The sequence below is a fragment of the Sus scrofa genome, chromosome 6 (assembly GCF_000003025.6).
Source record: "Sus scrofa isolate TJ Tabasco breed Duroc chromosome 6, Sscrofa11.1, whole genome shotgun sequence".
NCBI classification, from domain to species: domain Eukaryota; kingdom Metazoa; phylum Chordata; class Mammalia; order Artiodactyla; family Suidae; genus Sus; species Sus scrofa.
In genome coordinates this window covers 87,633,631-87,659,708 of record NC_010448.4, presented here as the reverse complement: position 1 = coordinate 87,659,708, position 26,078 = coordinate 87,633,631, and the positions used below count along the sequence as shown (strand labels likewise).

General features: G+C 39.7%; 1 protein-coding gene across 33 annotated transcripts in view; it reads left to right on the top strand.

Annotated features, from left to right (window-relative positions):
- The window catches only part of PUM1 (pumilio RNA binding family member 1), a 141,096-nt gene that overhangs the window by 27,775 nt on the left and 87,243 nt on the right, over positions 1 to 26,078 (top strand). For all 33 annotated transcript variants that reach the window (XM_021095736.1, XM_021095734.1, XM_021095751.1 and 30 more), the window contains exon 3: positions 8,378 to 8,446. In XM_021095736.1, the coding sequence (XP_020951395.1) occupies positions 8,378 to 8,446 (69 nt within the window). The remainder of the gene's footprint in view (positions 1 to 8,377; positions 8,447 to 26,078) is intronic.

Genomic DNA, 26,078 nt, shown 5'->3' with positions numbered 1-26,078 from the left:
ATACTAATGAGGACCCTTGATATGTTCTCTATTTTCAAATAACCATTTTTTGATGTAAATATGATCCTCCTATATAATAGTAATTAAGTAGGAGTTTCTTTCTTGTTTTTGGAATTTGTACTTTTGGAAGCCAGGAGTAATCTGTTCAGATGAATGGCTTTCGGTGGTAGTTTCTAGACTAGCAGAGATGAGGTTTATCATTATCCTTTTTTTTTGAGTCTTTTTAGGGCCACACTCACGGCGTATGGGAGTTCCCAGGCTAGGGGTCCAATTGGAGCTGCAGCTGCTGGCCTACGCCACAGCCACAGCCAAGCCAGATCCAAGCCATGCCTGTGACCTACACTACAGCTCACGGCAACACCGGATCCTTAACCCACTGAGCAAGGCCAGGGATTGAATGTGCATCCTCATGGATACTAGTCATATTCTTTTCTGCTGAGCCATGATGGGAACTCCCTATCATTATCTTAGGTCTTAAACTTCGGTTAGTTCTTTTCCTTTCATTGCCTTCCCCCTTTCCCTTCCCTTTCCTCCGCCTTGTGCCATATGGAGTTCCTAGGCTAGGGATCACATCTGAGCTGGCAATGCCACGAGGATGGAACCTGTGTCTCTGCTTCAGAGACTGAAGCTGATCTGTTGTGCTACAGCTGGAACTCCTTAAGTCTTACACTTTTTATTAGGTTCTTTCATATCAGTTAAACAGTTCTCTCCAATTATAATGGCCTTGTTCTCATTACTAATTTCAGCTTGGTCATGATTGTGAAAATTAAGAAAAAGAACAGTAGTTGTGAGGTTTTTGTTTTTACAAGACACTAGTGTCATAGGCCTCATTAACTGATTTTGAAAATGTTACTTATTTACTTTCTAAATTGTTTTTTGTTTAGGAAATGCTGACATTTACATGAGGGGTACATATTATAGTAGTAAGGTAGCAAAATAGCTTTGATAATTATAGTTTATCACTTGGGTCTGTTAACCATCCAAGCTGAATGCTATAAACATATTAGATAATCTGAATTTTATGTATTTATTTCTGGCCGTGCCCATGGCATGCAGAAAGTTCTGAGGCCAGGGGGTCAAACCCATGCCACGGGTGCAGCCTGAGCCACAGCAGTGACAGTGCTGAATAATTCTTAACCTGCTGTGCTACCAAGGGAACTCCGATAATCTGTAACTTTAATAGTATTTAATTGCTGAAAGTAGTAGCAGTTTTTAGTGGTAAATAATAATTAAAAAAATGGAAGTTCAGCCTAATCCTGGCCATGGTGGTGACTTCATTCCCCCTTCCCACCCCCATTGTCACAGAAGAGACTATAAAAATAGTGTAGTAATGGCTTTCTGAAACAATAGCTGTTTAGCCAGGTGTGCTGGAGCTTTTATGCTTGTCTTTGATGTGAACAGAACAGAGAGAAGTGCTAATAAAGGGGTAAAGACCTGAATTTGAATTCCTCTTTAGATCTTCATCTGCTGTGTATGATTTTGGACAGATTAGATTTCTGAACCTTGGTTTCCTCATCTATAAAATAGAATAATGTCTTTTGCAGTACAATACCTTCAAAACTCAGAAAATTCTAGTATTTAATGTATTTAATGTTGTCATTGACAGTGAATAGATAAGCTCATGTAGGGTTCGCATCCTCTGAAGCCAAAAGAGTATTTTTTTTACCAGTAATCTAAAGAATGCTGATTTACTTATATTTTTTTGGAGGAATATAATAACTTTTTTGCTTTTCTTAGAAAATGAGGATAAGAGTACCTACATCTTCAGATTGTTAAAGAGATCATACAGTATATAAAGATTTTTTTATAGGATAGGGCCTGGCACAGTCAGTCTGAGTAAATATTTGTTATTATTTATAATACAATATAGTGAGCAGAAGATGCTGTAGAACAGACATTAAATGTTTTTCTCTTAATGATTAAATTCAAATTAGGTTAATTCTCATATTCCATTTCTTCTCATTGCTCAAATTTGTCTTGGATTTGCCTGACTTTTTCTCACTGGTATCTCCTTCCTGTAATGGTTTTGCTTGTATTGTTCTGCTTGTATTGTTCTGGATCTATGTGAGCGAGATGGAGGCGTTGTGATATAGGCATGCCTTTCTTTGCAAAATGTCCTCCAGGGAGCCAAGGTAGGTATGGAGGAGAAAAGTGCCTGATAACTGAGATTCAGTGATTGAGGAAATAAATATTATAGTAAAGGCAGTTTTAGTCTCAAGGCACAGAATTCTGTTGTAGTTAGCAAAAATTCAGGACATTAAATGAAAGAACACCAGGGATTCTTTCAGAGCCTCAGAGCAGGAAATACGTATGTGGGCCTCCTGGGCACTGGGAGGCTTTCTACTTCATAGGGGTTCCACGGTCTTTTTTTTTCCTGCCTTTTTCAGCATATTCTTTCTCTTTGCTATGTTGATTGTCATTTTCTGCTTATTTCACCAGGTTATACTTGACCCAAAGTGGCAGACACAACTGCCAAGTCTTTAGTAAAGTTCACTTTACTTTTCCATGGCTATCTGGCCTAAATGCTAAGAGAGGTTACCTTATCATTTCTCTTCAGGTGCTGAGGCTTTGGCCATTTAGGAAAGGTATGTTGTTTGTGGCCAGAGGTTGTGGAAGTCACAAAGTTGCCCCTTTTAGGCAGGTGTCTTAAAATATGTCTGTTATAGAAAATATTTAAAAAAAGTGTGGATTTGTTGCATTTTTTTTTTCTAAGTGTAGTGCATAGCTCTGAATTACTGTTTTAAAATATAAACTTCCAGTAAGATTTTATAAGTACCAACTCAGTGATACATAATGTGTTTGAGTTTGGTTCTTATATACAAGCAACAGAGAAATGGTCAAACTGGCTCAGGTGTAGGGACATTCATTGTAAAGATAACTGGAGCAGTTAAAGGACAGTAATCCAAGGACAGGAAAGTAAGTAAATTCTAGTAAAGTAAGGCCAAGAACTGAACCAGAATGCTGTCAAAGCTTGCTTCTTCTTCTTCTTCTTCTTCTTTTTTGTCTTTGTAGCGCCACACCTGTGGCATGTGGAGGTTCCCAGGCTAGGGGTCCAATTGGAGCTGTAGCCTCTGGCTTACGCTACAGCCACAGCAACGCCAGATATGAGCATCATCTGCAACCTACACCACAGCTCACGGCAACGCCAGATCCTCAACCCATTGAGCCAGGCCAGGGATGGAACCTGTGTCCTCGTGGATGCTAGTCAGATTCGTTAACCACTGAGCCACGATGGGAACTCCTATATTTTGGAAGTTTCTAAATGGATTAGAATGGAGAATGGAACTTTCTCTGAATGGATGATTTTTTTCCTGGGAATTGAGAAAAGAGAAAAGTGGATATACTTTGAAATGCTGAGTTTTAGAAAATAAGTTAGGGGTTTGTATGATCTAGTTACTTCTAATACTGATTATGAAAATGATGATGAACTAGGAGTTCCCGTTGTGGTGCAGTGGAAATGAATCTGACTAGGAACCATGAGGTTTCGGGTTCAATTCCTGGCCTCGCTCAGTGGGTTAAGGATCTGGTGTTGTCGTGAGTTGTGGTGTGGGTCGCAAACGCAGCTCGGATCCCGTGTTGCTGTGGCTCTGGCGCAGGCTGGTGGCTACAACTCCGATTGGACCCCTGGCCTGGGAACCTCCACATGACGTGGGTGCGGTCTTGCAAAGAAAAAAGAAAAAAAAAGTGAAAATGCTGAACTAGAGCGCGAGACGCCCCCACCCCCTGCAAATGTCTCAAACCTGCCCTCTACTAACTGAGGATAGGGAAAGAAGAGATGTGTGAAGAATGTGCAAAGGAGGCATTTCAGTAACTTAAAGGGAATAAACTATGAGGTGGATATAGTTGTGTAAGTTCCTACTAAGTATTGGACATGTTGGTTCATTTAATCTTTACAACAAACATGTACAGTAGCCAGTGTTATCTCAGTTTTACAGATGAGGAAATAGTGAAGTGTATATCATTCATTGATGATTCTGCTAAGTGTATGTTCGGTGTTGAGTAGGCAGGGCTTCTCAAGGAGTTCATTTAATTAAATTAAATTAATTAATTAATTTATTTTTTGTCTTTTTGCTATTTCTTGGGCCGCTCCTGCGGCATATGGAGGTTCCCAGGTTAGGGGTCGAATCGGAGCCGCAGCCACCAGCCTACACCAGAGCCACATTAACACAGGATCTGAGCCACGTCTGCAAACCCACACCACAGCTCACGGCAACGCCAGATCGTTAACACACTGAGCAAGGGCAGAGACCGAACCCGCAACCTCATGGTTCCTAGTCAGATTCGTTAACACTGCTCCACGACGGGAACAAGGAGTTCATTTTAGAATATTATTCTTAACATGATGCTTTTGCTTAATTTTGCATTTTCTCAATGTGATATATAGTTCTGAGTTTATCTCTTTTGATTTTGTAACTTCTGTGTGGTAAAACACCTTAATTTGCAAAATTATGATTCTAGTTAGAAGAAGATCCATGTGTTGCAGGATACAAAAGAAAGTTCTGGGATCTGGGAAATGGAAAGAAAACTCAAGCTAGGTTATTTGTACAGATGCTATCCTTGGATGTGATGAAGTGAGGAATATGAGGTAGGTCAGATACTAAAGTGATTGTCTCACTTTGCCTCTTTAGTAAAGGGAATGGAGGATACTTTTATGGGGAGGGGCGGCAGTAGAAAAAGTCCTGGGTGGGTGTGAGATGGGCGACTGGCAAGGTGCCCAAAGAGAAAAAGAGAAATAGTTTTGTGAAACCAAAGGAGAGAAAATTAGTTAGTGGAAGGAAGTCATAGACATTTAGCAAAACTGAAGAAGAAATTAAATTAGTAAGTTGCTCTAGAAATTAACCTTAACTCACCACCATATTGAATTCTGGAGAAAGGGAGGTAGAGACAAGGAACTTGCAAAGATGGTTCTGTTCTGATGGGAGCATATTCTTTGATTATAATTTATTGCCAGCTTTTCTCCTTTATGATAGAAAAGGCTTCTTTGTTATTTGCCCAGGTAATTTCTTAACAACTATCTGTGTTTTCATTCTTTGATTTCTCTTGGTTCCTGAGCATCTTCTGATCATTAGTTTTGTTTGTTAGGAAGAATTTTGTTTGGAGAGTCTGCTATACCTGGTGTTGATGACCATACCAGGTATAGCTCCCATTATAAACGATAAGTTTCTGATTAGTTAGAAAAACACTTTTGTGAGAGTGACTTAATTTGTCTACTCAACTGTGGACAAGTGGTTTAAAATGAAGTTTCTGGACTAGCAAAGAAGACTTCAGAAATTGAGGCCCCGTTCTCAGTGGTTATCTACAGGAGGTATGTCACAGAGGTAGGTGAGGCAGAGAGAGACCCCCCCAGCAGAGGGAGAGTTAAAGAGAGGAGACCTGAGAGAGGGGGGAGCCAGCATGTAGGATGTGGTAGGGGAGAGACTAATGGGTGGGAAGGCAGTATAGAAAGGGATGGGAATTGCTAATGAGTGCAGGATGGGCAAATTTTGAAGGGGGCAGGAGGAGACAGTGGAAAGCAAAGGCAAGAAGACCAAGAAAGCACACTCATCAAAGCCCATGACAGAAACTGAAGGCAGCACTATCTGGGGCTGGAAACTTCCTATGGCTGTCATGGAGGCAGCTTGGTGACATAGAAAGGACACTGCCCTTTATGGGATTCTCATTGTGGTGCAGTGGAAATGAATCTGACTAGGATCCATGAAGATGCAGATTCGATCTCTGGCCTTGCTCAGTGGGTTAAGGATCTGGCGTTGCCATGAGCTGTGGTGTAGGTCACAGACGCGGCTCCGGATCTGGTGTTGCTATGGCTGTGGTGTAGGCCAGCAGCTGTAGCTTGGATTTGACTCCTAGCCTGGGAGCCTCCATATGCAGCAGGTGTGGCTCTAAAAAGACAAAAAAAAAAAAAAAAAAAGACAAAAAAGACATTGCCTTTTAAGGTGGAAAACCTAGATTTAGATCTTGGAAATGCCATTTAATCTCCCTACTTAACGATGGTTGGGGAAGAGGCATTTTTCTGAAGCTTAGTGTTGTGATCTCTTACACGTGAGTAATTACTGTGAGGTTGTCGTGATCTCTTATATGTGAGTAATTACTGTGAGGTTGTGATGATTATAGAAATAAGCATATTACATTGATTCTTCCTTCCCTTATCACTCACCCCCCCCCCCATTTTTGTAGCTACTCCTACCTTTCTCTTGGGCAATACAAATAGAATTCCAACTTCCTTGGTTAAAACTATTTGTAGGTTTTTGGATTTTCAAGCATCTAGTTAAATGTATTGGTTAGATTCCACAGAAAGAACTAGATGTGAAACTTTATGCATTTAATTTACATGCTTTGTAAATGTGAACTCTGGCCTGAAGGTTCAAAGTGGTTTTGTCTAACATTTGTAGAATTTTCAGCTAAGATCCTGTCCTTATATCCCACCCCCCCTTATTTTTCCACCTGTAGTTTAGGAACTTACTCAGTGTGATTACCTAAACAATGTAAACACCTTGCACTGTGGTCCTAGCTTGTTTCAAGGCGCTTTGGAATTGTTTCACCAAAATAATAAGCCTTATCTCTATGCCTTTGTTTGTTCTCGTATGACTGAAATTAACATCATTTTGTATTTTATCAATTTATACTTTTGGTAAGCATCCAAAGGCTGTTGTATCTTAGTGACAGAGTGTGTCATTTATAGCATAGTATCAGCTCTGGGTTTTGGAAATAATGTAATTAGGAGTTTCCATCGTTGCACAGTGGAAACGTATCCGACTAGGAACCTTGAGGTTGTGGGTTTGATCCCTGGCCTTGCTCAGTGGGTTAAGGATCCGGCATCACCTTGAGCTGTGGTGTAGGTCGCAGACGCGGCTCTGATCCTGCGTTGCTGTGGCTGTGGCGTAGGCTGGCAGCTACAGCTTCAATTCGACCCCCAGCCTGGGAACCTCCATATGCTGCAGGTGCGGCCCTAAAAAGACAAAAATAAATAAAATAAATAAATAAAAATAATGTAATTATTTTTAGTTCACTGTATATTAGTTCAGTCAAATTAAGATTATTGGGTGACATACAGGTGGCATGTTAACAAAATTCTTAAATTGGTCTCCCTAGCTGTAATCTGGTTCATGTTTCATACTCTACCCTCTCCCTACCTGGCCTTAGTTTGACTGTCTTTGCCTTTACCCACTGCTAGAAATTGTACACATATTTTTGGAGGTAGTGATGTTTGGACTTGGAGGGTTTGAGAAAGTCCTACATCAGGCAGTCTTTCTCAGGTAGGAGAATAGCCTTTCTCTTTAATCTTGCCTCAGGCAGCATAGGTGGTTTGTTGCTTATAACTAAGAAGACCAATAGACTATTGGGCAACAAGGATTTTTGAATTCTGACTGTTTTGAGTAATCTATTCTATACTCCATCCTAGTTCTTAAATATTAAGTGACTTTGGAGATTAATTAATTGAATTCTAGAAAGATTGTTATGATGTGGGTAGTATGTTTAATGTTAGGTGAAGTTTGAAGGGATTCTTGTGATATGTCCTTTTTTTTTTTTTTTCTTTTTTTTTTTTTTTTTCCCCTCCTGGTTTTGAGATTCTCTGAGCCCCCAGAGGTCTTCCAGTATGAAGAAATACTAGGGTACTTCTTTCTCTGGAAAAGGAAAGAAATACTGGCTTGAATTAGATGAGTCCCCTAATTTGGTTTTTTTTTTTTTTTTTTTGCTTTTTAGGGCTGCACCCATGGCATATCGAGGTTCCCAGGCTAGAGGTCTAACTGGAGCTACAGCCGCTGGCCTACACCACAGCCACAGCAACGCAGGATCCAAGCCGCGTCTGCAACCTACACCACAGCTCACGGCAACGCTGGATCCTTAACCCACTCAGCAAGGCCAGGGATCAAACCTGTATTCTCATGGTTACTAGTCAGATTCATTTCTGCTGCACCACAATGGGAACTCCTTTTTTGGGGGGCGGGAGCTAATTCATACTTAACCATTTACGGTTGGGGACAAGCACTGTGGTCTTTCACTCAGTAGAGAGGTTTAAGTTACGTAATCATCTACATACATCATTGGTCTTCAATATGCTAGTCTTTACTTACTAAGTTAAAAATATGTGAAAAATAGCTACTGTAATTCTCGTGTAATGGATTTGCTTTTTCTCTTTCTGGATTATGTATTTTTTATGTTTTGGAAAGAAAAGGGAATGGGAGGGGAATAAAGCAGGGGTCATTGCTGAACCCTGATGGTTAAAGGTAAGTGAATCTTTAATCTCAGTTACTTGATTATTATTGTCTTTGTCAATATCTAAAAGTAAACATAGAAGAGATTTTCAGTTGTGTTTAATGTATATGTAAAACTCAAAATGCTAACTTGCAACTTTTACCTCCTCTATTCTAAACAATAGGTACGTTCTATGGATGAACTGAATCATGATTTTCAAGCACTTGCTCTGGAGGGAAGAGCGATGGGAGAGGTAAGTGAACTGGTATGTCAGAAAAATAGGCCTGTTTTAAGGAAGGTTGGAGCTGTCTTTCATCAGTTGTGTCCGAATCTAGTCTCCAGAGTATGTGCTTGCTTTTCCTTGTTGCCATCCTCATGCTAGGAGTGGGATATTGCAGAATTTGCCAAAACAATCTCATTTTAAGAAGAATGTTAACTTTAGCCTAGTTTCTTAAAAACAAAACAAAGCAACCAAAATATGAGCACAAATCGTTGATGTTATCTTAACCAGTTGTAAATTGAGGTGTTAGCATTTTATGGAATAATTTAGTTTTATATGCATCAAATGTCCTTACCTTTGCCTTATTTTTCAGTTGTTAGATTCTTTTGCAGTGAAAGGGAGTTATAGATTGGCTGCTAGTCAGAATATGTTGGTAACCTATAGAGCAGTGCCATTTTTGAGGAAGCTGTTTAGAGCTCCATGTGTAGAGGGAATTATTAGATGTTTAGTAAAATAATTCCAGAAGCTAGAGGTCTGAGCCAGCCATCCCTTACATTTGTAGAATTTAGAAACAAGAATTTTGGCTTTTGTAATGTTTAAAATTTGCAAAAATAAAATTTATTATCATCCATTAGATTGATAAGGAATATCACCATAATTATGTAAGAAAGAGGAGTATAAGTAAAGAATAGCTGGTTTCTGGTGCTTCTAAATGTTGACAATAAGAGTGTATTGGTGATAGGTAGAACATACAATTTGAATTAATTGCTAAAGATGTCACAGGTTCACAAACTGGGGACATTTGCTTGTGTGATTCTCTTGTTCTAGAGAGTAGCCTTAGGTTTTTTCTTCCGTTTTATTTTTTGTATATCTAGTATTCAAAAGCTCTTCACATTTATTTAAATGTTTTAAAGGAAGGAGAATACCTATATTTTGGATTCTCTTTTTACCATTCATTAAATAACATTTGTTCTTTGATTTAGCCAATATTCTTTGATCCAGGCACTGTGCTAGGTTCTGAGGACTCAAAATTAAGATAATTTCTTTCCTGATTTATAGCAAATATTGATTGACAGCCATTATGGCTAGGCATTAGTTAATGTCTTTTGGTGTTTTGAGCCTAAGATTCTTGCTTCTTTGATTATAAGATTTTGTTTTCAACTTTTCTGGATCATCTTGTGATCAGAGTCCAGTGTCCTATCATCTTGGGTTCATGGGTTTTTGGCCTGTTCTTGTTTTTCCTCTAGAGCTTTAAGATTGGTAGGTGTCCTTATTTTTCCTATGCTTGCCTGATATTGAAACAGTGCACCTCACTAAACCCTGTATAGTTATTGAGTAAATGATTTTCTCACTAAATTTGTGGAGCAAAGTTTGGACAGAAAGTTAATGGATGTGTCTCGTAAGTATAGATGGGGATATGCGTTCGTCTGCTTCCTCACTCCTGTGATTCTAACCTGGTCCATTCTACCAAAAACCTTTTTTTTTTTCCTTTTTTTTTCTTTTTAAAAATCTTTTTAAGGCCACACCCACGGCATATGGAGGTTCCTAGGCTAGGGGTCGAATTGGAGCTGCAGCTGCTGGCCTGTGCCACAGCCACAGACAGCAACGCAGGATCTGAGTTGTGTCTGCGACCTACACCACAGATCATGGCAATGCCAAATCCTTAACCCACTGAGCAAGGCCAGGGATCAAACCTGCATCTTCATGGATGCGTCCTCATATTCATTTCGCTGAGCCATGAGGGGAACTCCCTACTCTACTAAAAATCTAATCTAACTCTTTTAGAATCAGTTACACAAAAATAATTCCCTTTTACTGTTTTATTAGCAACATTTCATAATGTCTAAAGGGTTAACTTTAATTGATGAATAGTGAACAGAAATGAATAGAGAGTGGATTTTATTTAAATTAACAACTTTGAGCAAAGATGTTTAAAAACCATTTTTTTCTTCCAGAAATGTCCCTCCCCCACCAAGGTCTCCAGACCACACCCTCATTTTTCTTAGGATTGTCATTTCTTTTTTTTTTTTTTTTTTGTCTTTTTGCTATTTCTTGGGCCGCTCCTGCGGCATATGGAGGTTCCCAGGTTAGGGGTCGAATCGGAGCTGTAGCCACCGGCCTACGCCAGAGCCACAGCAACGCGGGATCCGAGCCGTGTCTGCAACCTACACCACAGCTCACGGCAACGCTGGATCGTTAACCCACTGAGCAAGGTCAGGGATCGAACCCGCAACCTCATGGTTCCTAGTTGGATTCGTTAACCACTGCGCCACGACGGGAACTCCAGGATTGTCATTTCTTGATGTTTGTATGTAATTCCCCAAACCTGGGTGTAGGCATATGTAAGTAACGAAACAAAGTAATACAGTGTCTCTCTTCTTTCTGTCCTCATTATTTACTAACAAAGTAATAATAATTATCATTTGTTGGCCATTTATTAGGCGGATGCTAAGGAGTTTGCATGTTTTATCTTATCAATAACTCTTTCAGGACAGTTCTATTATCCAGTTAAAGAAAAAGACTGAGAGAGATGAATTAAATTACCCAAGGTCACACATCTAGAAAATGATGGAGCTAGGACTGTGTCTGATTTCCTCTCCAAAGCATGTGCCCTCAGAGTAAATGAAGCCAATACTTATAAAATAATTGATGGTAAATATCTCATTTTAGTAAGCTTTGTAACTATTGATATTTGGGGGAAGGATTTTAAACAAATGCTTAATACACTTCCCTCTGAAAATACAGATACTTAACTGAAGTTATTTTTTTGAAAACATAACCCAGTGTCCAGGCACAAAGAGGACAGACTAAGTATGGAGTGAGGTTTTGTACTCAAGGAACTCTTTCTTTAGTTAGTTGAGGAATAAACATGACAGCAGAGGAGTTCCCTTCATGGCTCAGTGGTTAACGAACCTGACTAGGAACCATGAGGTTGCAGGTTCGATCCCTGGCCTCGCTCAGTGGGTTAAGGATCCGGCGTTGCTGTGAGCTGTGGTGTAGGCGGGCGGCTACAGCTCTGATTCGACCCCTAGCCTGGGAACCTCCATATGCCCTGGGTGCAGCCCTTGTAAAAAGACAAGAAGACAAAAATAAATCAATAAAAGGGAAGCCCTTTAAAACAAACAAACAAACAAACAAAAAAACAACAGCTGAAGGTGTGCACAGTTTTTCTGTGTGTGATTCAAGATTAGAGAAGGGAGTGATCGATATTGGCAGGCCTAGTTTGTGATTACTCGAATGGAGGAGGAGGTATAGGACTTGGAAAACGTCCTCTAGTTTAGTAGGATTCATATAAGTGTAGGTTTGGAAAATTTTTGTAGGGATACAGGAAGATTGGCACAAAGGAGAAATGAAGAAAATAAGCTTTTATGATAAAATTATAAAGTGCAATTTCTAATTAGTTTAACTTCATTAAATTTCTTTCCCTTTAAAACATTAAAATATCTCTGGAAGGGGATGTGTGTAAATGTTGTCTTTACTCACATAAACAGTAAAATTTCAAGTAAATTGTATGGACTTTAAGGCCAGGCACAATATTTTTTGCTGCAATTATTTTATGTGTATTTGTGTGTATCTGTGTGCTTGTGTGAGAGTCCTCATTTAGAGCACATAATACCATGTCGTTCAAGAATGCATGAATCTTTAGAATTCAAAGAGAATTGGCTCCATTCCAAGTAATTGACTTGAGTAAAGTTAGTGCTGGTTGGCTCTTGTTAACATTCTTTTTTCATCAGGGCCACTATTAGACTCTTGGAGTCACTTTGCAAGATTTAGAGCATTTCTTAGAAATCGTACTTGGAAGTGGTTACTTAAAACTTCACCTTCAAACCTTGTTATTGTCTGAAGTATAGTAGTTCTTAGCTGAAGGACACAGTACAGTTGTTCTGTTTGTGCCTCCTATTCTAAAAAGTCAACATACAGCAGGACAGGAAAATGTCTCAGGCTTAGGGCTACAAATTATTTTCAAATATTTCATCCTTTCTCCTTGCTAGCAAACCTTTCTATTCAACTTTAAATTCAGTCCTGAAAAGTTTAAAGGCACAGATTATTTCCTGTTGAGTATTCAAAGGTGTATCTTTATATTTGTAGTACTGAGGGAGGCTCATTGACCTGAGGTTGCTGGGCTTTCTACCTTGGTTGGTTTATAGTTTTGCATGACTTATTTACTCCACCTATTCATGTCCTACAAAGGATGGATTTGCAAAGAGGGTAGTGGTTCTCATTTGAAAGTACTTGGAGAGCCTTTGACAGAAAAGGCACCTTATTCTGAATAATTTGGTTTTCTCACTTTAAAAAATAAGGACCTTTTTTCTTTTTAAGATTCCTCAATGTTCTACATGTAGTAACTTGACAGCGTTCAGAGATGTTAAAATAGTAGTGATTATTTCTGAAATAAATGGAATGTATTTAGATATTTGGCCCTTCATCTTTGTTTTAGAAAACAGAAGCATAGAAAAACTTACCTTTGTTAATAGACAAGTTTGTAAACCTGAGGAAAGTGCTTCTGTATGTGGAGTAATAATGAACCCTACCACGTTCCCTGGAAGTAGAACAAGGAGATAGTTTAAAACGTAGCTGCAGGAGGTCCCATCATAGCGCAGCGGAAACCAATCTGACTAGGAACCATGAAGTTGCAGGTTTGATCCTTGGCCTCACTTAGTGGGTTAAGGATCTGGCTTTGTTGTGAGCTGTGGTATAGGTCACAGACGTGGCTTGGATCTGGTGTTGCTGTGACTGTGGTGTAGACTGGCAGCTGTAGCTCTGATTGGACCCCACCCTGGGAACCTCCATATGCTGTCAAGTGTGGCCCTAAAAAGCAAAAAAAAAAAAAAAAAAAAAACCCACCAAAAAATATAGCTGCAGATTCTCTTTAGACATTACATAGGAATTCTGCCCATAAGTGTGAGATAGCAGAATGGGTTGTAGAGGAGGGAATTTGACAATGATTTGGAGAGTTCTTAACGCTGCAAAAGGTATAACCTGGTGGGCTGGAGATCTCACTGGACAAGAACCCTGATACCACTGCTTCTGGCCTTGCCTCAGACATTCATCTTCTTTGGACTTAGCTTTTTCCCATCCATAAGATGGGAAAACACAGATGTTGGACTATGTAGTTTTTTTCCAGGACCCTTTTAAGTCTAAGATTCTTGGAGTTTGCCCTTATTTCTAGCTTTCAAAAGATATAAAGAAGGACTATATCTGCTTTTTCTAGGATATGCCAAAGGGTATCTAAAATATTCCTTTTCTGGGTGACTTTCCCCTTGTAATGTAGAGGTTCTGTATCTTTTCATTGGGTTCTCTTAAGTGCTTCATTCACTGTCTCAGCTGTATAAGGCACTGTGAAATATCTCTCCAGCAAGGCTTATAGGTTAGTGAATCTGAAATTGGGGCAAGTAGGAGCCTCAAGAATCCAAATCTTTTAGATTCTTTTGCATATCTTTCCATCATGGCATGATGGCTCATAGAATTGGAGGCCTTTGGGTAGCCTAAAATAGTTTTATGACCCAAAGTTCTAGAGGGACTGCCTCCGTCGTACTGTCAGTTCCTTGCTGTTAGAGTCCCGTAAGAGTAACTGAATTGACTCCAAAATGGATTGAATTTTGGAAAGGTGATATACTGTCTGCCAGCAAGATTGTGTAGCCTTTCTTGCAGAAGGGAGGAAAAGAAAATAAAGCCTGTTGGTGTATTGATATAAAAATATTTGACCAAACAGTGTAACACACTCCCCCCCACCAGTACAGCTTTTGAGTGTGCATAGGAATCTTAACAGCTGCCTGGTTCCATTAACTTCGTATTAATACCATTTGGTTGTTAGATATTTTTGACATCTTGTTCATTAAAATGAAATGATTACTTAAGATGAGACATAGCTAACCAGGCCAAGTGACCTGGAGGAAGTTATTAACTTTCCTGTTTTAGGTTAATGACTGCTAAGAGGCGATGTGACCTCTTTATGAATCTTGTTTCAGAAGTTCCTGGGACCTCATAATAGTTTGGGAATTAGGATTGGGCATTTTGAGGAAGAAGATAAGAAGGTGTCTTCTAACCCTGAGAATGTGGGTGCATCTGACATTTGGAACCTGGCACCCAGTTCTGTCCTGTCACTTTGAACCCCACTCATTCCATTATCTGCCTCTATCCAGCTCTGGGAAGAATAGAGAGACCTATCATTGTATATGCTGAGCTGTCTCAGAATGTTTGAATGTAGTAAAATATGCTTCTTTACAGCAGGAAATAGCTGATCCACATACTACTTAATATGTCTTCATTAAATTTCCCCCTTTTGGCCTCCTTTATCTAAAATATTGTCATTCTTTTCGTCTATATCAGTATGTTTTATTTGAAGGTAAGCTAACTGAATAACTAACTATAATAATATATTTAATATTTTTCAAGATACTGTGGCATTGATTTCATTACCTGTGTGACTTTCCCAATAGATTTTTGAGAGATATTAGTACCAGTTTTACAGGAGGAAAATGAGTTCTAAGGTCAGGTGACTCCAGCTAAGATCTTAAGTTTCAAGATGTAGATTGACTTCAAGTTCTATTTTATTAGACTCAGAAATAATAATAGCTGCAGTCTGTTGAGCATATACGATTTTCCAGGTGCTGTGCTCAACATATACAGTATATATAATCTTCATAGTGGTCCTGCAATGTGATGATGCCCTTATATATACAGCAGATAGCATTTAGGGAGATCAGTATGAACACAAGCCATCTGTTTAAACTAAGATGTTTATCACTCTAGATCCTCAGCTTTTCAGCTGTTCATCTCTGTGTCCAGAGCCTACCCATTCCTCAAAAATCCAGCTCAGTCGTCAGCTCTTTTATAAAAGCTTTCCTGCTCTTACCAGCCAGAAGCTACAGAGGGGGATTCAAGTAGCAAGTTTATTTGTATCATTCTTATGGCCCTAATTTTATTTCATGTATAATGATGATAGCTAATAATGTACTTTGTACACAGCTAATAATGTACTTTGTAAACAGTGGCTGCCTGGTATATTGTGTACCAGTAAATATTTTTTCTTAAATATGGATTCCTCTTTATTTTTTCTTTTACTTCAGAAGGTTCCTCCCACCTCCCGCCCCCACCCCAAGGGACCTCAGTTCAATTCCGTTAATACTGCCTGTATTCTTTATTTATATTGCTTTTCTCTCCTCAGGGAAGTGGGGGTGTGAAGTGAGGGACATGAGGAGCAGACAAAACTGAAAAACATTTATTCAACCTTCCCTGCAGATTTTTACATTTTTGAGCTATTGAGTAATTATTTTACCAAGCGTACATAAGATGAATAGCATATCAGCAATGCTGTTATCATCCAAGTTGAATCTTATATAAAGGCATTTATTATAAAGGATCTTTTGTATAATGTAGTTGTAACCATAGGACACTTTTTTTGGGACTGTCTGCTGGAGCATAGGAATATCCTCATTATTATATATGCACAGACATGATGGTGTTGAGAAAATTGTAGTTACTTCTGTTAACATTTCTTGTTCAAGCTTGTATTAAACTATGTTGTGTGTAATTCTTTCTTGTTTCCTGTTATTTTGCTGATGAGGAACCAGAACCACCACAGTTAATTCATTGTCTCCAGTTAATCTAATGCATGCTGTGGTCCTCATTCTAGCAGAGTATGTAGAAGAAATAGTTTATTTTCTCTGTGGTGGTCTTGCCTAAATACATACAAACCTGTGAAATTTTCTACTCTTGGAACACATGAAAAGAGGGAACTTGTCCATATCTGGCATACTGAGACACTTGTCAGTTTAATAATTAAAAATACCCTGAGCCTGACTGGTTATATGAGTAGGTTAGAGGTTTTGGTCCCATCTTAAGGCAAAGGGCCACACTTGCGGCATATTGAGTTCCCAGGCTAGGCCACAGCCACAGCCACACAGGGTCTGAGGCGAGTCTGTGTTCTACACCACAGCTCATGGCAAGCTGGATCCTTAACCCACTGAGCGAGGCCAGGGATATAACCCTCATCTTCAGGGTTCGTTACTGCTGAGCCACAACGGGAACTCCCAAAGGACACTTTATCCTCTTTTAATTGAGCTGTTTGCTTTCTGCTTTGGGAATATCAGGGGGTAGGTCATGAAGCAATCTAGATGTTTCCATGGTTTTACTCATGAACTTTACCGATATCCTAAGTGATCTGGAGGTTTTTCTTTTGCACACAGGCTCTCAGGTACTATGCAGGGAATCATTTATATAGCTATTAAGTCTAGTCCTAGTATAATTGTAATGTGGTTATGTAATAGGTCAAACCATGTAATTTTACTTAGATAAAAACAAATGAGACATTATATATAGGTAACATAAAGTAGCCCAGGTAATATAGTTTTCTGTTAATTTACATGCTTTTCCTATATCATGGAGAAGAGTCTGGTTCACCTTGGCCATGTCTTCATTTTCTGAACATAGTTTAGCTTACTGTCAGCCTATCAGGTTTTATGAAGAAAACTTTTTTTTTTTAAATGAAGAAAAATTTGATAGGCAAAAGAAATTTCTCTTGGCTCTGTTCCAGTAACATGAAATAGGAAGGTATAAAGAAAACTTTACTTTCAGTAGATTCAGGAGGGGACGTGCAGTGGAGAAAGGATTAGTGTGGAGCTTGCCCCAGGTTAATTTACCACAAAATATTGTGGTGATTGAAATGCTAACAGTATCTGAATTTTTCTGAAGGGGATGCTTTATGAAAGAACAACCAGTGTCTTTTGTGTTTCAGGGATGAAGTTGTTAACAGTGATTGTGTGGTAAAGAACACTGGGAAACCCTTGTGCTCTTTGAGGGCAGTGTACTTTTTTTTTTGTCTTTTTAGGACTGCACTCTTGGCATATGGAAGTTTCCAGGCTAGGGGGTGAATTGGAGCTGTAGCCACCAGCCTGCACCACAGCCACAGCAACTCAGGATCCAAGCCTCGTCTTCGACCTATACCACAGCTCACAGCAATACCTGATCCTTAACCTACTGAGTGAGGCCAGGGATCGAACGCTCAATCCTCGTGGATACTAGCTGGGTTCCTTACCACTGAACCATGGTGGGAACTCTAAAGTATGTTTTTAAGTTTAACAGCAGTCATCAGGTGAGGAACTAGCTATTTGCAATTCAGTCTAGTTTGTGGTTGTCCTAAAATTTAAGAGCTACCAAATTCTTTTCTTTACCTGATTGCTCTTTTTGCTCTTAACTGTTCCCCAGCACCCCACAGTGGAACTTCAGGACAACCTTAAAACTTTACCCATTGGACTTGTAAACTTGAACTTGCAACACCATGTTTTTACATACTTGGATCTTGTTTTCATGTAGCCTTTGCACTCAGCTGATTCTGTGGAGCAGATTCATGATCAAAAGAACTTCAGTGGTAGTCTGGCTTTATGTATTCGTAGGGACTTCATTCTCAATCATCATGATGGGCTGTGAAGCTTCACTTTTGAAATTAAATAACTTTAAAAGTGCTTTGAAAGCTGAGAGAGGCATCTAAGCAAAAGTTTGTACCTTCAGCTCCCACTTCCACAGTCCCTTCTCTTAACATTGTATGCCTGAATTACCGCAGTGAACTCTCCTTGCAGCAAGTGGTTTCTCAGCATCCATTTGCTTTCTCTCGCTCCATTTTATGAGGAAATGTCAAATGAATCTTTTAAAATGAATCTTCATAATGTTACTCCCTGTTGTTGCTTGTTCCATTAGAGCCTAGCTCCTCAGTCTCACTGGCAGCTGGACTAGTTGTGCTTTTTCACCCTTTCCTTACTTCTCCTCTCGTTGATGCCCTGATTCCTTTCTTATTGATGGGCACCTGCCCTACTTGCTTTCATTTCACTTTTGCTCTTTCTCAAAAGTCCTTTCCACTGTCTTCTCACTCTGAACTACCCCTTCCTTTAAGGTGTTCCTTGACCATCCTGTCCCTGTGCTGTTCCTTTCTTCATCTGTAGTAGGTTGTTTGAAGTTTAATAACCTGTGCCACACTGTTAGTGTGTTTATTTTATTTTTGTGGCCAAACCTGTGTAATGTGAAAGTTCCTGGGCCAGGGATTGAACTCCCACCACAGTTGCGACTTAGGCCACAACTGCGGCAACACAGGATCCTTAACCTGCTTTGCCATGCTGGAACATCTAGTGTGCTTATTTTAAAGTGCCCTGTAACTGTCAGTTTGATTCCTGGTTTAATCTTTTTAATCTTAATTTTAAATTAAATTTAATCTTTTGAATCTTAATCTTTTCTTTCAGGGCAAAGACTGTCTTTTACTACTTTTGTTACTTCCAGTGGTGGCTTATTCAGGCATTTCAGTGTATGTTCAAGTAATAGTTTACTTTCTGACATCGGTAAAAGAACTTTTGTTTTTTCAGTAGTCAGAAAAGCAGTAGTGGTTTTCTAACTGTGGGAGAAAAGGTCAGATCACTTCATTGCCTAGCCTAAGTGATTTGTTTAAACTTAATCCTTAGTGATGAAGTGTTACTACAGGACATTAGATACAAAGTTTTTTTTTTTTTTTTTTTTTTTTTTTTTTTTTGCATTTTCTAGGGCCGCTCCTGTGGCATATGGAGGTTCCCAGGCTAGGGGTCTAATCAGAGCTGTAGCCGCTGGCCTACGCCAGTGCCACAGCAACACGGGGTATGAGCCATGTCTGCGACCTACACCACAGCTCATGGCAACGCCAGATCCTTAACCCACTGACTGAGCAAGGCCAGGGATTGAACTTGCAACCTCATGGTTCCTAGTCAGATTCGTTAACCACTACGCCACGACAGGAACTCCAGATACAACTATTAACAATGCTTATTATGGAGTTCCTGTTGTGGTTCAGCAGTAACGAGTCCCACTAATACCATGAAGATGCGGTTCAATCCCTGACCTCCCTTGGGGGTTAAGGATCCCACTCTGCTGTGAGCTGTGGTGTAGATCGAAGACTCACCTTGGATCTGGTGTGGCTGTGGCTGTGATGTAGGCCAGCAGGGGTCTTTGACCCCTAGCCTGGGAACTTCCATATGCTGTGGGTGCAATCCTAAAAAGGAAAAAAAAAAAGCTTATGAAAAGTGCTTGATAACCTTGGAAGATATTTTTTAAAAAAATTATAAATTTTATATACTGCAGTTATAAATTATGCAAAAAACTAAACTTTTCTTTAAGAGCAATATATTAGACTTCCTTCAAAAGAGATTTAGTTGAGAGATTATTAACAGGAAAATTTGTTTTCACTAATAATCATCTTGCTAGATAGGCTAAAAATTTTAGGCAGTAATTACTAGATTCAAGATTGTTATGCTGCCTCTTAGTGAAATGTGAAAAAATTTAGCAAATGTTGATTTGTAGGCAGTATTTTGGTGATTTGAATAAAACGAAACAGGAAAAATGTTTAAACATTTAAAAATAATCTTTGGGAGTTCCCGTCATGGTGCAGTGGTTAACGAATCCGACTAGGAACCATGAGGTTGCGGGTTCGGTGCCTGCCCTTGCTCAGTGGGTTAACGATCCGGCGTTGCCGTGAGCTGTGGTGTAGGTTGCAGACGCGGCTTGGATCCCGCGTTGCTGTGGCTCTGCCGTAGGCCAGCGGCTACAGCTCCAATTGGACCCCTAGCCTGGGAACCTCCATGTGCCGTGGGAGCGGCCCAGGAAATAGCGGAAAGGACAAAAAAAAAAAAGAAAACCTTTACATGTTAATGTTGAGGAACTGATTAAAAAAAGAATTCAGGACACTTAGTTGATATTTATATAAATGGAAAGTGAGAATTTAGGGAATCGTGTTTCTTAAACTTTCTGGACAAGAAGGGGAAAACAAAAACTCTTCTTGGGAGTTCCTGTGGTGGCGCAGTGGTTAACGAATCCGACTAGGAACCATGAGGTTGCAGGTTCAATCCCTGGCCTTGCTCAGTGGGTTAAGGATCTAGTGTTGCTGTGAGCTGTGGTGTAGGTCGTAGATGCGGCTCCGATCCCGCGTTGCTGTGGCTCTGGCGTAGGCCAGTGGCTACAGCTCCGATTAGACTCCTAGCCTGGGAACCTCCATATGCCGCGGGAGCGGCCCAAGAAAGAGCAAAAAGACAAAAACAAAAACAAAAAACAAAAAAAAATTCTTCTTTGTTTTTTTACATACTTAGTTATTTTTAATTTTTTTGCTTTTTCAGCTGAACTCGTGGCATATGGAAGTTCCTGGGCCAGGGATCGAATCTGAGCCACAGTTGCAAGCTGTGTCACAGCTGTGGCAGTGCCAGATCCTTAACCCAGTGTGCTAGGCTGAGAATTGAACCGGCAATACTACGGAGACAAGCCAGATCATTAACACACTTGTTGCAGTGGGAACTCTCATACTTGGTTATTTTTAATTTAAAAAATAACTGGCTTGTGATTAAACCATTGAACATTCTCAGCATTCATTATTTAAATTACAGTTTTCACAGTGGATTGGAGATTATTATCTGCTTGCTTAAAAATATTTGAAACCTGGTGTGAGCTCTCCTCCTTAAAATTCCCACCAACTTTGTTTTTTTTTTTTTTTTTTTGGTCTTTTTGCCATTTCTTGGGCCGCTCCCTCAGGGCACATGGAGGTTCCCAGGCTAGGGGTTGAATTGGAGCTGTAGCCACCAGCCTACACCACAGCCATAGCAACATCAGATCTGAACCGTGTCTGCAACCTACACCACAGCTCACGGCAACACCAGATCCTTAACCCTCTGAGCAAGGCCAAGGATTGAACCCGCAACCTCATGGTTCCTAGTTGGATTCGTTAACCACTGAGCCAGGACGGAAACTCTAAATTCCCACTAACTTTTGTTACTTTGAAATTATTATATTGAAGTGAAATGTATCTGCTTAAGAGAAGATGCCTTTTGTTTGTAGTGAATTCTGTACCACCATAATCTCCATTTTTATTTATTAAAGATTCTAAATCATAATAAAAGTATATTTTATAACAGGTCATCCACAATCCCATTACACCAACAAGCACCTAGTTCATATTTTATTTTTCTTTCCGATCTTGATTCCAAAGGGAAGGGTGTGATGGGAAGCAGACTTTACATGTACCATTTTGTATTTTGTTTTTAAAATTAAATGTTACTTTATAAATATGCATATGGTCATTGCTATTTTGGGTGAACTTACACTATTGTATACAGCTACTTTATTGAACATTTAGTTTGCTCCTAACTTTTTTGCTCTTATACTCGAAATATAGAGCTTTCCCTCCTCCTTTGAATTATTTTAACATTCAGATAAATTGTCAGGAGTGAATATGACTCTTGGTGTATATTTTTTCAGAACTCTTTCCGAAAGAATTGTCCTAACGGTGAATAGATGTATGCACCTTTTAAAAAAAAGGCCTAGTAAAGGATATTAATACTTTTATATTTAAACTGTTTCTTGTTAAAGCTTTAGTAATAAGTATGTGTGTAGTTTCTAGTATTTATTATGAACTGTCTCACTTGATTTCACAATAACCCTCTGTGATGTGGAGGGCGAGGCAAATCCCCTAGGGCATTGACATTTTGAGAAGGGATTTCTGAAAATTACAGTTTTCTTAATCAAGAATTTCAGACCAGAACATGTGACTATCATTGTTTACCAATAATACGTTATTTCAGTCAGGCTAAGATTCTTTCTCTGAGTTGATGTCAGATTCCTAAATGGAATGAGAATGGAATGAGAATATTTACCAAGAGATTAAAAAATTTAGAGGGAGGGGCTATATCTTACCAGCTAGTTAAAATACCAGGTATTTGACTCCACATTGGCTCCATTCCAATGAAACTAAGCTTGTTTTGTAAGTTTCCATTGCCCTGTGAGATGATCAAACCTGTACTTGCCTTTTTGTCTGTAGCATCTCTCTGAACAGTACTCCTTAGGAAGCCACATTTCTGCTCTGAGAGATAGCCCTATGTAGCTTCTGTTGAGTGTGTAGGCAGTTTACTATTTTATTCGTCTTGACAGAGTGCTTATTGGAGTTTGCAGCAGAAAACTGCATTGATACTTCCCTGTGCAAATATTAGTGGTGGTATAGTTAAACACATCCAAGCCTTAATAATCAGCTTGTCTCTTGGTTTCTGCAAAGCTGTAATCATGGCTCTTGCAGTATTTTGTTAGGGCTCTTAATTTTATGAGATTTACACTGAAGGAGGGTGAACGATATGCTCACACAGGCTAGCTGAGTACACAGGAGCATTTCATTCGCTAAGCTATTAGTGATGTGAAGTCTATTGGTTAATATTCTGTTATTAAATTAATAGTAGCAGCTAGTTCTTGGATCAGTTACTGAGTTGTGCTGTTTCTTTACATTTTATGTTATTAATGTTCACAGCAGTTCATTTAATATATAGGTGAGAAAACTGAGGCCTAGATGAGTTAAATTCACACAGTTGGGATTTGAAACCAAGGTTGTTAGTTTTGTTTTGTTTTTTCTTTTGTTTCACACCTATGGCTTGTAGAAGTCCTAGACCAGGGGTCCAACCCAAGCCTCAGCAGTGTCATTGCCAGATCCTTAACCCACTGTGCCACCAGGAAACTTCCTGATTTTGTTTTTTAAAATGATTTCAGAGTAGTTATATGTACTTTACCACTGTATTACTTCTTAAAATAAGAAGCGTAAGGCTTCTTGATGTTCTCAGGCCTTTATTGTCTCCACTTCTGTTTAAAGGGCTCTTAGTAGGGGTTAATTTGATGATTGATTGTGCAAGTGTGGCTTTGTGTATTGTCTTTTTTGTTGGATGATTAAATGAAAGGTGTTTCCAAACAAGATTTGGAGGTTTCCTAAGTGGGTAATGTTGCTCATAAACTAGCACTTGATTTCTACTTTGTTCTCCAGAAGTCTTGTGAATAAGCTTACGGTTTTCTTTGCTCTCTTAAGTCTTTTCTTTTACAGTCCTATGGTTCAAACAGGGATAAATACTGTATGTGTTTTTCTCTCATAGACTGTGGAGAACAAGTACTATTGGAGGGGTGGTTAGGACTCCCATTTAATTTCCAATACAAGGAAGAGTTACAAGGTCTATTGCATTGCTATGGCAAATGGTAGGACCTCCCCAAGCCCTGATTCTCAGTTTGTAGGTTTTGAATGGGACTTTGATTACTAATTTAGAGACAGTTGGATTTTAGAACTGACCTATACTAACTAGAACCACAATGTATTAAAACCCAAAATGTATGTAATTAATTTACAAGGAGAAATAATAACTCTCAAGTAGACAGGATGAATGTGTTCAGTGATTAGCATATTTGGCAACAGGAGGAAGCAAAGTTCTCTTAAGAAGTTTACTTGGTAAGCAGAGTCTGAGCCAGGGAAGTTACTTTGATGTTTTTAGTGACTGCTGTAACAAGTTACTACCTAGCCTGATATATTCTGCTTTTATAAGGACAGATTTGTTTGTACATCACATGCCCTCTCCCTAAACATACAAGTGCTGGATAAAACTGCTACCACTGACTCCTTGATCTATTTTGCTTTTGTTGGACCAATTCTTAATTCCCTTATCTACCTTTAGAATTGTCAAATCTTTTGATCCTTTTATTGCCTAATCTTTCTTTAAAGTGAATTTTGTAGACCTCTTCTGTGATCTGTTCTTTGTTCTGTCAGGAGAAGTCTTTTAGAGCTGAACCCCGAGGCACATGGAAGTTCCAAGGCCAGGGGGTCGTATCAGTGCTGCAACTGCCAGCCTCACCACAACCACAGAAACAATGTGAGCTATACCTCAGCTCCAGGCGATGCAGGACCCTTTAACTCACTGAATGAGGCCAGGGCTCAAACCTGTATCCTAATGGATATTAGTCAGATTCTTAGCCCTTAGAGCCGCAACTAGGACTCCCCTGTCAGGGAAATCTAAATTTCCAAGTTCTTGATGCGGTAAGCAGCAACTGTCTTTTCATACAGTAGTTGCATTTAAATGTTTAGTGATTGAATTTAGGTATAGCTTAAATGAATTTTTGGCGACTCCTTATATGAGTTGGCTAAGCAGGATGTTTTAGCCAGTGCTGTGGATGTTACCTCCAAAGGAGTTGAATCTGAATTTGAGGTAACAATTGGATACTCACGATCACTTTGTTTTACATCAGTAGATTATTGCTCCTTATGATATGCTAATTCTCAGTAAGCTTAACATGTCTAAGTCCATTACATTTTGCAGAATTTAAAAGCTTGTCATGGGAGTTCCCAGTGTGGTACAATGGATTAAGGATCCATTATTGCCCCAGCTGTGGTGTAGGTCACAGCTGCACCTCTGATTTGACTCCTGGCCTGGGAGCTTCCACATGCCATGGGTGTGGCCAAAGAAAGGGAGGAGGCGGGGAAAGCCTGTCTTTTTTTTGTTTTTAAATACAGAAGGGCTATGACAAAGGGGAGAACATAAAATGGAACGGATGTAACTTTTTTTAAATTCCAAGGCTTTAGATATTAGAAATGGAACAAGAAGTGCTTCTTGAAAACAAAGAATTAAATATGTTTTAAATATCGGGAAAGTCAGAGTTCCCATTGTGACTCAGTGGAAATGAATCCAGCCTGGTATCCATGAGGATGTGGGTTTGATTCCTGGCCTCACTCAGTGGGTTAAGGATTTGGCTTTGCTGTGGGCTGTGGTGTAGGTCGAAGATCCCACATTGCTGTGGGGTTTCAGTTTGACCCCTAGCCTGGGAACTTTCATATGCCATGGATGTAGCCCTTAAAAAAAAAAAAAAAAAAGGTAAAAATAAATATAAGAAAACTCTTCTGTATATTCACAGCTATGTTAGTTAACTGTTGCTGTATAGTGAATTACCCCAAAATTTAGTGGCCTAAAACAACACAGTTGTTTAAGCCTCACAGTTTCCGTGGTCAGGATCTCAGCCATGACTTTGTAAGTTTCTCTATTTCAGGGTCCCTCACAAGCTGCAATTAGGATTTTAGGTGGGGCTGTAGTCATCTCAAGAGTCCAACTGGGGAAGAGGCTGCTTCTAAGCTCATTCCATTGGTTGATATCAGGATTAAGTTTCTCACAGGTTGTTGGACTGAGGGCCTCAATTTCTAATGAATAGACGTCCAGTGGTCTCTCTTGGTTTCTTGCAATGTGGGCTCTTTTGGGCAGCTCACAGCATAGCATCTAGTTTCATTAAAGTGAGGAGGAGAGAGAAGGGTGGAAGCAAGATGGAAGTCAGTTTTTTTTTTTTTTTTTTTGTCTTTTTAGGGCCGTACCTGCAGCACATGGAGGTTCCCAGGCTAGGGGTCTAATCGGAGCTGTAGCCACCAGCCTATGCCATAGCCACAGCAATGCCAGATCTGAGCCACGTCTGCAGCTCACAGCAACACCGGGTCCTTAACCCACTGAGCGTGGCCAGGGATCGAACCTGCAACCTCATGGTTCCCAGTTGGATTCGTTTCCGATGCGCCACTGTGAGAGCTCCTTTTTTTTTTTGTCTTTTAGGGCCATGCCTGAGGCATATGGAGGGTCCCAGGCTAGGGGTGGAATCGGAGCTGGAGCTGCAGGCCTAAATCAGATTCGTTTCCACTGAGCCATGGCAGGAAACCCCCCCGCCCCCCTTTTTTGGAAGTCAGTATTTTTTTTTTTTTTTTTTTTTTTTTGTCTTTTTGCTATTTCTTTGGGCCGCTCCCGCAGCATATGGAGGTTCCCAGACTAGGGGTCTAATCGGAGCTGTAGCCACTGGCCTACGCCAGAGCCACAGCAACGCGGGATCCGAGCCGCGTCTG